The sequence below is a fragment of the Triticum aestivum genome, chromosome 7A (genome assembly GCF_018294505.1).
Source record: "Triticum aestivum cultivar Chinese Spring chromosome 7A, IWGSC CS RefSeq v2.1, whole genome shotgun sequence".
In the NCBI taxonomy this organism is placed as follows: Eukaryota; Viridiplantae; Streptophyta; class Magnoliopsida; order Poales; family Poaceae; genus Triticum; species Triticum aestivum.
The window spans coordinates 37,038,237-37,051,503 of NC_057812.1; the positions used below are offsets into that span (position 1 = coordinate 37,038,237).

The 13,267-nt window shown below is 48.3% G+C and overlaps 1 protein-coding gene across 1 annotated transcript; it reads left to right on the forward strand.

Moving 5' to 3' along the window:
- The first annotated feature begins 3,858 nt into the window (after nucleotides 1–3,858).
- Nucleotides 3,859–5,517, forward strand: LOC123152917 (elongator complex protein 4-like). Its single transcript, XM_044572291.1, has 6 exons — nucleotides 3,859–3,970; nucleotides 4,231–4,387; nucleotides 4,625–4,703; nucleotides 4,920–5,079; nucleotides 5,168–5,259; nucleotides 5,350–5,517. Exons 1-6 carry the CDS (start codon nucleotides 3,859–3,861, stop codon nucleotides 5,515–5,517), a joined length of 768 nt encoding a protein of 255 aa, XP_044428226.1.
- The last annotated feature ends 7,750 nt before the right edge of the window (nucleotides 5,518–13,267 follow it).

A 13,267-nucleotide genomic window follows, 5' to 3' on the forward strand; every position in this document is an offset into this window, starting at 1 on the left:
TTATCTAGACCTTGTAAACCACCAAACAAGCAATAGTCTTGACCATATTGGGGCTTAAGCTGAAAAAAATATGATAAAAAACAAATTAAGATCTTGATAAAAAAGATGGCAATACATAGAAGGTAAGAAAAATGACGAATGGGAAATTACCGGTAATTTCCCATAAGAAAGCTTGTCCCTCTGGACATCCATCCGGAGAACTTTCGATGCCAACTCATTCGTCCACACATTAATTGCAAAAGGACCATTAGGCAAGATGATACCAAGGCCAGTTAAGTCAATAGCATCTATATACGGAAGCTGGAAAAATAGAAAAGGTCGTTATAATCTAACTGTTTGGCGGAATAAGACGTACAATCCAAATATCATGGGAACAAAAAAAGAAATGGGGGACTAACATTGTAGAATAGGAGGCAACCCGTCGTAGACTTTCCTTTTGAAAGGGCTTTGTGAAGCTGATCCATAATAAATTTGCACCAGTTGAGGTTTTTTACATTGTCAATATTTTGCTGCGAAAAAAAAGAAAGCACATGAAACATAGAGGAATGTATGCACACAAGTTAGCAGGGGACATAAGTAGATACTTATAACACTGTTAAAGCATTGAATCACCAAGTACATAAGCACACAATTACCACATTATTGAGAAGTAAGTCAAAATTACCATATTGCAAGGCATAAATAAATTATTAGGTGCATTACTAAATAATTACCATACTTTCAGAAAAAGTTATCAGGTGCATTACTACGTAATTACCACACCATCAGAAAAAAGTTATCACGTGCATCACTATGTAATTACTACACCTTCATAAAAAGTTATCCGGTGCATTACTATATAATTACTACACCTTCATGTAAAGTTATCAGGTGCATTACTACATAAATACCACACTTTAGATCATAGAAAAATCAAAGGGATAGAAGTTACCACACTCCAAAAATCAGGGAAAGTTATCAAAGTGCATATGTGCATAATCATCAGACTAAGAAGCAAAAAATTACCAGGTAGAAAAACAGAAAAAGAAAAGCGATAAAAATCATGAACTAGAAAGATAGCCAGATGTTCTTACCAACACATGATACCATCTGGTGCTGATCTTGTTCGAAGTCGTCGGCGCCATCACGGTGCTGGCAGCAAGCACAAGCCATAATCGCTTGAAATTGTCGTCATGACGGTTAGTGCTCAAGATAAGGTTTAATACATCCACAGTTTTAGGAGCATGTCCAAGATCACCAAAAAGATCTCCTGCAAGCTCAAGTTGTGCATCTGTAGGAACCTTGAAATCCACCGCAATATCACCTCGGGGCACACCCATTATACGATGCACAGACTCTTCACTGACCGGTAACCTTCTGCGACCGGGTACAACAACCTCACGGGAATCAGGGTCGTATAGACCAGCAAGCCATTGAGAAAGGCGATTGAACAGATTATCACACTTGATATTCCGCAGACTAGTGAAATCCATGTCATCGATTGCGGCCATTCTCTCATCTGACATATCCTTACAGGCAGTCACAAGAGCACTAGGAGAAGCCCTATTCCGATCTGCGGGAGGCTTATGCTTCTTTAAGGGGTTCACCTCCTCAAAGTCATCATCTAATTTGCGCTTCCTTGGCATCTTGACCAGACACACAAGAATAACAAGAGAAAAAGTGAGCATAAAGGATGCATAGCTGTTGAATTAATAGTCACACACCTATTCTTATGATACATTGGTAACTTGTGAACATACAACAAGATAACTCATCCACAACAGAGAAGGACGAAAAAAGGGGACATGTCTGCTTCTACTAGATATTGAATACCTGATTTTTTTTCTTACGATACACCGATAAAATGTATGTATCAGGCAAGATAACTTAAGCAAAATAGGGATGGCATCAACTTACACACAAACACATATATTGGACATCACATCACTAACTATTAAAAAATCAGTGACATGATAAAATTTACAGGTGACTCCTGATAAATTATTCACACCACTAATGGTAATATTCACGATTAAAGTTCAGGTAAGTTAAATGATGGCACATCCATCAGTTAGAAACACAAAAATGCATCATGAAAAGAGACACCACTGATAGTGCTAGAACAAACAATCCATCATGACAACCTAAACACAAAACGAGATGAACTACATATAAAACACAAAAACAGTATGGGATTATCACCAGCAACCTAATTATACAGGTGGTAATTCAATTCCTTCACTGCAACCATAAGAGCATGATAAAACTGAGCCCACCATAGATACAGAGTGAGGAGAGTCGTTGTAAAATCCCCGCACCAAACCCTACCGGCGACCAAAATAACGGCAGAAATCATCATAGGATAACGCCGTCGAATCATGAACGGAAACATAATGGTTATGCATCTAGAGAAAACCCTAGAAATCAGGATCGAGCCGTGTAACAGGGGGGGGGGGGGTCAGTTCAAAAACTTACGGCAACTACCCACGAAATTGAAAACGACAAATTAAGCACTAAAACGATGTGCATGCGAAACAGAGGCTAACAAATAGCAAATGCACCACAAATTGAACGTATTGGGCGCATTCCTCGTCTGTTCTAACCTGCGACCAATCTGACGAACATCCCGCCACTAACGGCGTCGAGAAACAAAGCACGGACTAGTGGGGCGGATGCGAGGGGGATTGAGCGATACTCACCGGTGGAACAGAAAACTGCCTCCGAGAATCGGCCGGAGAAGGCGCCACCGCTCGCCGTCGACGGAGAGAGAGCAGGGGTGGAGCGGCCGAGAAACACAGTGCGGAGCAGCGGACGGTTCGAGCGAGCGGACGTGCAGCGGTGGCCCACACAGCAGCGAGAGAAAAAAAGAAACGGCTTGCTGGAATGAGTAGCGCACGTTGGATTCAAATTGACGGCATCCAAGTGGTGTGGCGTTTTTGCAATCTATCACAGGTGTGCTAAATACATTTTTCGATTTTTGTTACCTGTGCCATGCAGGTGTGACGGTATGCTTATATATTAGTGGACAATATATAACTGCATTTTCTCGGACAAGAAAAAAAAGGTGATCTCTCACGATCAGCTGCGAGCAGTCGACGTCACCGGAATTAAATGCCGCACCAACAAGCAAGAATCGGTTAAGACATGCCTGTTTCCCGGTTCAATCTGCTCGCGTTTTCTCCATCCTTTTTTTCAGATTGGTTTGAACGCATCACACCAAGTACATACACATATCCAGTATCCGAATTGTCCGTATCGGGCCAGAGCCATCGATGGAGGACCCGGCCGCAAGCTAGCAACAGTTCCGGCAATGAATCGTCTTGAATAATCTTGATCAAACATCCAGATTAACAACAGTATCGGATTAGCGGTGCCATTATATCCCTAGACAGAATGATTAGCAATACAGTGCAGTGAACCAATTCTTCATATTTTCTCTCGTGCTGTGCATATAGTAGTACAAGCACTGTTTGTATTTGCTCAGCAGTGCCACTCGTCCAATGTAGACGGACGTTAGATTGTTTCTAAGTACAATGACGACGTGGACGGTGGACGTTGCCATTGATACGCTAATTTATCACCAGCTGCTGATTAACATCATCGCTTAGCTGACCACAGCCAGCCGAGCTAGTAAACTCTCGAACAGTGGCAAAGCTCGCATCATCCAAGTCCAGTCCATAACTATGTACAGCGCCGTTGAACTGAAAACAATCACATCTTTCCCTCTCAATGTACCACTCCGTCTCCGCAAAAATCTCGAAGTTGCCGCGAGCCATAAGTTGTTGCTTGCTTACGTACGTGGTGTAACCATGGACGGGTTTTTGATGCGCGATCGATCGATCGAGAAAGCGTGACGGCGGCGTCCATCGACCTCCGCCCATGCCGGCGTCCATCAGCTGTCCGCCTCCGGCGCCGCCGCTACAGCCACCCGGCCGGTGCGCCGTAGGAGCACACGCACGCGCCGTAGCTTTCGTCGGACCGCGTCTCCGTGGTACGTGGCCCTACGATGTTAGATTAGATTCCTGATTATCCCGATCCCGGCTCGGCCTGTACACGGATGTGTCCCTTGTTGATGGGCACGCATGAGAGCTAGGAATGTGTCCACATCGAAATTACTGTCTTTCGAGATACTCCCTCCGTCCCATAATATAAGACTTTTTTGGCACTACACTAGTGTCAAACAACATCTTACATTATGGGATAGAGGGAGTATTTTTTTTAAAGAGCTGACTTATTTGGCAAATGTTGCAGACAGCAAGCAGGAATTTAGCCATGATTTTGATTTACGGAAGCCCCTGGAACGGCATTTGCTTAATGCACAGAATATTGAATGTTTGAGCACTCAAGATGTAGACACTCTGAGTGACCTCCAGAATCGTTCTTCTGCTTTCTTATCCAAACATCAAAGGTGAGGTTGATTCCTGGATGGCTGGATCTATGGTCGAGATTGTTGTTCTTGAGGAATGTCATCCAAAGGCTGCAGTACCTTGTTATCACAGATTAATGTAGCTCAAGCCTCAAGATGACGTTTATTGTTTAGTAACCACAAAATTAGAGTTGTATTAGATCTGATGCATTTTGAATTAGATGACTGTGATGCATTTTGCCGTATTGCTTGTGAATCTCTTGTATTTTCTCCATTCAGGAAAGATGGTGGAAATCTGAATGCTGGACGCATTGCTATACAGTCTCTCTGTGCACCACAGTGTGGAAATTTTGAGAAGGCAAGTACTCCCTCCGTCCCGAATTAGTTTCTTAGATTTGTCTAGATAGATACATCCGTGTCTAGACAAATCTTAGACAAGTAATTTGGGACGGAGGTAATATTTGCTTGAAATGATGTATGCTGACTGGTCGAAATGATGCAGCTCACTGAATTTTTTTTAGCTTCCTCCCTTTCAAATCATTCTCTGACATAGTAAACTGTTTATGCATTGCAGGACTGGGACATGGTCTCGTTTCTCAGATCACTGAAGGCCATGGTGCGCTCATCTAATGCCGTTGCCATTATAACATTTCCATACACAGTCCTATCAGATTCTTTCTGCAAGAGATGGCAGCACCTAGCAGATACACTGCTGTCAATAAAAGCAATCCCAGGCAAGCCTCATACTTCGAAATATGTTTTCCTGTTTGCCACTTCGACTGCCGATCCTAAAGCCTGATTGTCCATCACCTTGATCATTAGACGAGGACAAGGACTTGGCGAAACTCCTCACAGGGTATCAGGATATGGTTGGTTTTCTGCATGTTCATAAGGTGGCACAGACCAACAGCCAGGTACCCACCAAAGTAAACATAGGCTCATAGCTGCTGTAAACAAAACTTGCGCTCTTCTGTTTTGACGACGCCATTTACATCGATACGCAGGTTCCTGTGATATTAGAGGCCTCCACATTTTCTCTGAAGCTGCGAAAGAGGAGGTCGCTGGTGTTAGGACGGCTGAATCAGGCCACGGTAGACGGGTCGAGCGGGCCCTCGTCTGGTGGATCAGGCAGTTGCTCCTCGTCGACGCAAGGCTCACAGCTCGATTTCTAATTGGGACTACTGGAGCTTCCCTTGGAGAATAGAGGGTAGCATCCGCTTTTCTTCATCTTATTAGGATACTTGAAACAGGAAGTATAGCTCAGAAAGGCTCCTGGTTGCTACGGAGGGAGTAGCTCAGAAAGGCTCCTGGTTGCTGTGTGTATTTGTTACTAAAAATGCAACTTTTAGAGGTTTTATTTTGGTTTTGCAATGGATCATTCAGTTGCTGATACCCTTTCAGCACGTATACCTGTATTTTAAAAGATTTTCCACTAGTCGGTGATTACCCGAGGATGACAATTTTTGTTGGAGGACGGCGGCGGCATGCTCTCCGTTCGACGTTCATCGACGGTAGCTTTCGAATCACCGCGTTCTTTTGCTTTCTTGAATCTTACGGGTTCGGAACCCAAGAACCCTGCGATGCACCTCTCCCCCCCCCCCCCCCCCCCCCCACCTGCCCCCTCGTCGTCCTCCTGGGCGACTCGGGTGGCGACTAGGGTTCCCCCCAAGCCGCCACCCCCTTTTCCCCGTTCTCCCTCGCCGCCACTTGAGGGTCTCGCCCGAATATTGCCCGCGGACGCCGGGGAAGGTGGCGGCGAGGCATCTGACGCTTCGTCCATGGCGGAGGTCTTCGGATCTGGGGCGGCGGCCCTGTTTGGCGAGGCAGCGGCGTCCTCTCGGCTGGCGCCGGCTGCGGGTGATTCTGGCCGGATTGCTCGACCACGCGGGTGGTGAGCCGCCGGCGGGGGCTGGCTGCGGCGCGGAGTTTTCCCCTCCTCGCCGGATCTGAGGTTTGGCTCCCTCCTCCTTGACTCCCTCTGGCCGTCCCCTGCTGCTTGCGTCTCGTGCGCTGGATCTGGAGATGATGTGTGCTCGGTGGTGAGGCTTGGGACTACGGGAAACCGTTTGGTTGGCTTGTCCGGCCCGGCGGCAGCGACGCCTTTGGCGCCGTTCTTCCTCCCTGGAGGTGCCGCCGAGGTCCTCCCCTCTCCACCCTCGTTCCCCCTCCTGGGTGAAAGCCCAAAATCCGGCTAGGATTGGGCGGCAACGGCGCGTTTCGTGTCGTGCTCCTCCTTGGAGGTGCCGCCTGGGGAGGGCTCGTGTTCGGGTGAGGTGTGTCAAAGGTCCGAGCTTTGGGCGGCTCTAGTTGTCTGGCGGCGGCGGTTTCGTCGGGATTTGCTTGGCCGACATTGTCCCCGTTCCCCTCAAGGGCGGCGCCCACTGGGTGTGGCGTGTTTGGCTCAAGGCTGGCGGTACGGCGCCTTCGATCCGGCGGTAGGGGATAGGGTTCCCCTTCCCAGCATTAGCAACACGGCCCCGGCGGTGGGCTCCCGGTGCTCTTCTTCAACGGCCGACGGGTCTTGCTCCTCGACGTTCTGCGGTCTTCCTTGATGTCCTTGCCACCCTTCTTCAGCAGCTGCTCCCGGTGGATTTCCGTCAGTCTACCGGTGTCCTTGGTTGCGGCGGTATAGTGGATGTTGTGTGCTCATTGTCCATGGTGGTGTGCTCTGCGGTTGCTCCTGGCTCTGAGGTTGCCATCGCTTCTGCTCTAGGGTGAGCGCTTCTCAGGTCCGCTGGTTCGATGCCTTTCGATCCAAGGCGAGAGGGAAGGGTCCCTCTGCGGCGCGAGAGGAGGAAGACGCCTGGTTTTCTTCATCCTGCGAGTCAGCCTAGTTCATGCCCACACTCTGTTCTAGCAGGTCTTCATCCTGCTCTGCCAGTCGCTACCTTTGTTATCAGTTTTGCTGCTGTCTTCGGCTAGTACAAGCTATGGGCTCGGTTGTATTTTCCTTTCGTGCTTGTGCGCTGCGTTGAGTTGTAAGCTTTCTAGAGTGCTCTCTTGTATCATTGGGCCGATGTGGTTTGGTGTATGTTTGTAATTCCTGGCCGGTTGATGGCTTTGTTAATTCAAAGCCGGGCTCTTCGCGAGCCTTCGTTCTAAAAAAAGATCTTACGGGTTCATTTACATGCGATTACAAGGATGGCACCGGCACCACCGCATGAACATGCTTACCGGACGCATCCACTAACGACATGCTAAGAAAATTGAAAAAACATAGATAACACAACGTTGCCATCCGAAAAAATGAGTAAACACTAAAAAAAACCTAAAACTTAATGTCCAAATAGAAAGTTGTCATGCTTCATAAATAAAATTATCATCCTCGGGTAACTAAACCTGTCGTTAAAAAAGGTCAGTGCGGAATTGCTTCATGTCATACGTGTGGCACTTATCAGTGTCCTAAAACTATGTTATTGTAGTATTTATCGAGCTAGAATTCTCGGTCTACTTATAGTCGGATTCAAGACGCACAGTAGGAAACCACATCAGCTTTTTTTTACTCTTGCTGGACTACAGTAACTATGAAGATAAATGTATGTTGAGGGTTGCTGATGGATTCTTCCTAAAAGTTTGGACGGCTCCAACAATGTTGGGGACGAATAACGCACATCCCATCGTGCCATCCTGCTATATTGTCTCTGTCCAAATTAACCCCACCATTTCGTCCACTGAAAACAGGAGGCACGTACCACGTACGGTGTGGTGTCACATGCCACTGCCATCGGTCAAAATCAATCCGGACTTAATTAGCTCGGTGTGGTGGCACATGCCATCGGTCAAATCAGTCCGGCCAAGCTAACAAGCTAGCTGCATTCTCGGTCGAACCAACCACGTGTCTTCGAGCAGCCCACCCAACATGGACATGGGAATGGTGTGATACATCCATTCGCCCTACGCTCTGCGCGCGGTACAGCGTACAGTGGAGTGGCGGTAGATAGGCGATTAACTCCGGTCGTCGGTCGTCGTCTCGATCCATAGATTCGTTTCGTTCAGAGTTCAGACACGGGCACGGAGGACGGCACATTTATGTCCTGGCGACCCAAAGCCGAGCCCGTCTCCTTCCTTTGGCAGCGCCACCGGTTTTAACTTAACCTCACGTGCACAGTTGCATCTTTCCGGGACGACCGTATAGTATAGGAGATGCATGCCCAGTGGTTGACCTGACCGGGTGGTTCCGAGGCTCGCCAACGAACAGACTGAACTAAATTGAACCGCTCCAGCGACGAGCAGTGTAGTTATTGTGAGGTGTTACGGTGGCCGGGGGCAGCACGTAGGGCCTCTACTCTACCATGCATGTCAGCGAGATTCCTCGGTTCTGGTTCGTTCGGTATTATGCCCGGCAGCTGTAGCGGCGACTGATCGGTGCAAGCGGTGCAGCGGCGCCGGCATGGGCGAGCTGCAGCCTGTAGACGCGACGATGTTGGGACATTCATGGCCGCCCGGATATATACAACGCTCATCAACTGCCGTGGCGAACGATCCATGCGGCGTTGCTTCGGGACGATTATCTATCTGGCACGAGACGGCGCGTGTAGGTGTAGCCAGGTCAACGCGCGGGAAAGGGGGTCAGCCGGGTTTTTCTGGTGGAACACTGACCTGACCTGACCTGCCTGCATGCATGGGCACCTTGGCCACCGCCACCGCCCCGTTGTCCCTCGATCATGTCCTGCGTAGAGTTCCTGTGGAATTTTTTAATTTTTCTTTTTTGAAATTTGAGGTAGAACGAGCAAATGTACTGATCATCTCCATGTTACCAAAAGCCCAGAACATAAACTCAGATCTCATTGTCCAATCGCTGGCGCACAACTGGTGGATCTGCAACTACCGCCGCCACCGCCTTGCTATGGATTGGTCGGATACCGAACCGCACTGCCCCGGCAACGCCTCCGCGCCACATGCGGGCATTGAATCCGCCTTTAGCCGCTCAGATCTCTCCCGACGGCAGTTCGCCTGCAAAGACACGTCCGGCTGTCACCCGGGCTCGGCGCTAGCCTAGCGGCTCGTCAGCTCACTGTTGGCGATTATGAAGTGCGACAACTGCCCGTAGCAGGTGGTGGCACCGAGTTTCTACCACGCCGGAACATTCCAGATGGATGTTCTCCAAGAGCAAAATAGATGGAATATGTGCTTATTTTGATTCAGTTGTTCACCGGGTTCGGTGCAATTTTGGTAGCTCATTATTTGCTCAAATTTATTTGTAGGATGGATGCAAGTTTTGGTATTGCAAAGATAATTACATCGATCTATTGAAATTTGATAGATGCTCGTGCACTCGTTGCTACAATAGAGGCTAGAGATGAGATTAGATGCGAACCAACGTCGAAGTCTTCGGAATGAAGAAGAAAAAAGTGTGCATGCTTGAGAAGCCAATAAAGAGAATCAACAATGAAGCCATAGAGAATATATTAATCTAACTAGTGGGAGCAATTATGAAAGTTGGATATCTATTAAAATGTTTAATTGTGGTTCTTGTTTTTTTATCTTGCTCTCATAGCAAAGAATTGGTGAATTATATACTCCAATGTGTAAAATTGCCGTTGAATGAGATAAAGAAGCAAAAAATGTGTTTCGGTGACGGAAAATGAAATGCAAATGATTTTTTTTACTCCATTAGATACAAGGGGTTGGTTAGGTCCGACCAAAATTTAGTGGAGTAAAAAACACTCCACTAAGGGTTTACTCTGCCAAATACTCCATTATTTTCAGGGGTCGATTAGAAATGTCCTAAGGTTAAGTCTGTGATGTATTTACCTCATTTGGTAGAAAATTCTCGAAAATATAATATGTTAGTAGCAAGTTTGTTCCCGTTTTACCTCTTAAATATTTTGCCCCATCCCATCAAGTGGGCCCCATTGTCTGCTCAATGGGGTAAAGTGTGACAAACTCTGTCTTTGGGAGTGAAGACTGAAGAGTGAGTATATGGGTACCGTGTACTACCAGGTTCACTAGTATATAGTACTACAGAATACGCTTTACAAAGTTATTGATGGTCTCTTGATAACAGTCACAAGCACTCGGCCGAGGAGATACTAAAGGGAAAGATGTTATTGATCAGTATTACCAGTGTAACATTGCGTCCATCCCAAAACCAGCCCTGTGTTGGATGCCACCACCTCGTGAAAGAAAGGGCATTATCCGTTGATGGTTCCTTCTCGGCTGCGGATGGTATGGCGGTGGCAGGTATGATCTTACAGAGGTTTGATGAGAGTGTTATTTTGCGGCATACAAATTCTTATTTCATTGCAATGATGCACTTGAGGCCAAAATCCACGCGCTAATCCAAGATATGGCTCTTGCAATTCAACTTACGGAGCTGCCGGTTATTGTTCAGTTTAACTCGTCGATGGCTCTTCCAACACTTGTTGATGACTACGTAGACCGTTCTGCTTACGGTCAATTAGCTTTCGAGACTAAAGCTCTTATGATTGATAAGGAGGATGACCCCCGACCTTTGCATCTGGGCGATGCATATGTTCATTTTATCAATTATTCTTATAAGACCTTACAAATTCATACAACAGCAAGACAAAAGTCACCGTCTAAACAACAAATGTCGCTACACCTATCCAATTGATGAAGGGGTGCTGATAGTCTGGGCCTAATACCAAACAGACATCGTAGCCAAACCTAAACATCTAAGACCTGAGGTCCCAACCAGGACGCATGCCTGTTATGGGGCACCTACTAGTCCGGCGCACTCCTCAACCAGAACGGCTGCCGGGTATGAGGCCGCCGCAGCCACCTGCCACGAGTCCATCTTCAAAGCTGTACTGTTGCATCTACCGTACTAGGTCTCTCTGCCACCGACGCCACCACGACGCCAGACAGCGTCATCCTCCTGCGCGAGTCCATCCTCCCACATCGAACTCCGAATCTGCACTGCGCCACGCCGTCAAGATCCGTCGCTATCAATGTATGGATGAAGCACCGCTCCACCAAAGAAACCGTCTGCTGGCCCGCGAAGCAAGGCGCAGCACCAAGTAGAAGGCCGAAGTCGCACCGCCACCACGCCACCAGCAGCCCCGCCACCAAGAGTTGTTCCCAGCCACCGAGGAACACGACACCAGGGTGCCGTCGACGCCCAGAGGAGGGGAACAAAAGCTTTCGCCGTAGCTCGAGAAGGAGGCGGAAGGGAGAGAATCCACCCCAAAGCCTCCAGGAAGGGGATCGGCACCAAAGGCGTCGACTTTGGGGAGGCCGCCGCGCCAGCCAGGGGTTTCCCCCAGAACGTCACCCGCATGCCAGATCCGCCAGGCCGACAATAGGGGTCGCCGAAAGCAGCCGCCAAGGACTGGCGCCAGTACGGATCGGGACAGATCGGAGCAGGGTCGGATCTTCTACATGGAGCCATGACGGATTGCGAGGAGCCGCCACTGCGCCAGCGTCAGCAGCCCCACGCCGCCCGCACGGCCGTAGGAGGCTGCCCACCAGATCCCGCCGGCTGCACCGCGTCCACCAACCGGGGCCGCCGCCCCGGGGAGCCAAGGCCCTCCAACGGAGAGGAGGCGCCAGATCCCGCCGCCACCATCATTGGGGCCGAGCACCAAAGCCTCGGAGGCCCTCAGGCAGCAGCGGAGGGAGGGGAGGAGAGGTGGAGACGTGGCGACGGTGCTAGGATTGGCCCCCGAGTCGCCTCAGAGGAGGCGACGAGAGATTGCTTCACATAAATTACATTCTGATCAAAATAGAGTGGTTGATTGTTTGATAAGGTATAGTCGCTCTGAAAGTAGCACAATTGTGTGGTTATTAGAGGGCCCCAATGTATGGAGGAACTCTTGCCTCTTGACTGTAACTCTATGATTCTGGAACCAAATTCATTTTCTCACAAAAAAAGAAAAGAATGCACACATTCCCCCCACCTTGAAGAAATATGGGCATTCTTTCTCTACTACTTAAAAAGAACGTAAGGTTTTCATTTCACCTCTCCTTCGTACAACCTTGCTTACATATGCCCCCTCCCCCCTCCTTCTTCTTTGATTTTTTTCTTCCATTAATTTTCCAAAAAATATAATCAATTATCTCACGTTTTATACTTTTATGAACTTATCAAAATAAAAACATATTTTCTTTGGTAGTCAATAAAATCTTACCAGATTTGAACTCATCAATATAATAATAGACATACATTCACGGGCTAATTTATTAGAATGAATGTTTGTATTCCCGTTGCAATGCATAGACAATTATCTAGTTAAAAAAAGAGAAGGGCACTGTTTTTGTGAGCATCGCCCAGCTGCAGCTGCCTGCTGGCTAGCATGTGTCCCGCGGACGGGCATCGTTGCGAGCATCGACCAAAAGCGCAGGCTAGCCCGTAGACGCACTCCATCGGCCGCTACGCAGTCGTACGTTGCGTTGGTTCTACAGACCAAAAAAAAAAATGACCAACCACCGTACACGAGGAGGACAGCGCCGTTGGCATCTTGCGGGCGCGCGCGTACGGAGCCGAAAACAGACCCCCTTTTCTAGGCTTGTAGCTGCGGTGGTTCGGCCAGTGAGCCGGGAGGGAGGCCGAGAGGCGCTTGCGTGCGTGCCACTCCCGGTCGTCGAGCGTGTGCGTGCGCGAAGAAGACACACCGAGCACTCGCCAAAAGGGCGGCACACGCGCACGTCGCCATGCACGTACGCCCCCACACAGCCTTTGCTACTAACGTCTTGGGTGTGCACACGCGCCCCCTGTCAACTTGCAACACAAAAGGAGAGTATGAGCCACACACAAGGAACGCAGAGACGACAACGGACAATCTGCAAGGTCGTTTTGCTGAAAAACCTTGGTGCACTCTTCCCCGCAAAAAAACAACAACAACAACAACAACCTTGGTGCACTCCATACTGAAGTTAAAGTCGAATTAATGAAGAAAAATGTGATTTATTCGGCGTGTATACTTAGAATCATCCAAATTTTGGATAGTAATTTTTTTT

Excerpts from the sequence above, each read along its gene's own strand:
- LOC123152917 (XM_044572291.1), top strand. The coding sequence starts at position 3,859 with ATGCCGGCGTCCATCAGCTGTCCGCCTCCGGCGCCGCCGCTACAGCCA. Across the intron at positions 4,388-4,624 it reads TTCTTATCCAAACATCAAAG|GAAAGATGGTGGAAATCTGA; the intron begins GTGAGGTTGATT and ends TTCTCCATTCAG. Across the intron at positions 5,080-5,167 it reads GTCAATAAAAGCAATCCCAG|ACGAGGACAAGGACTTGGCG; the intron begins GCAAGCCTCATA and ends CTTGATCATTAG.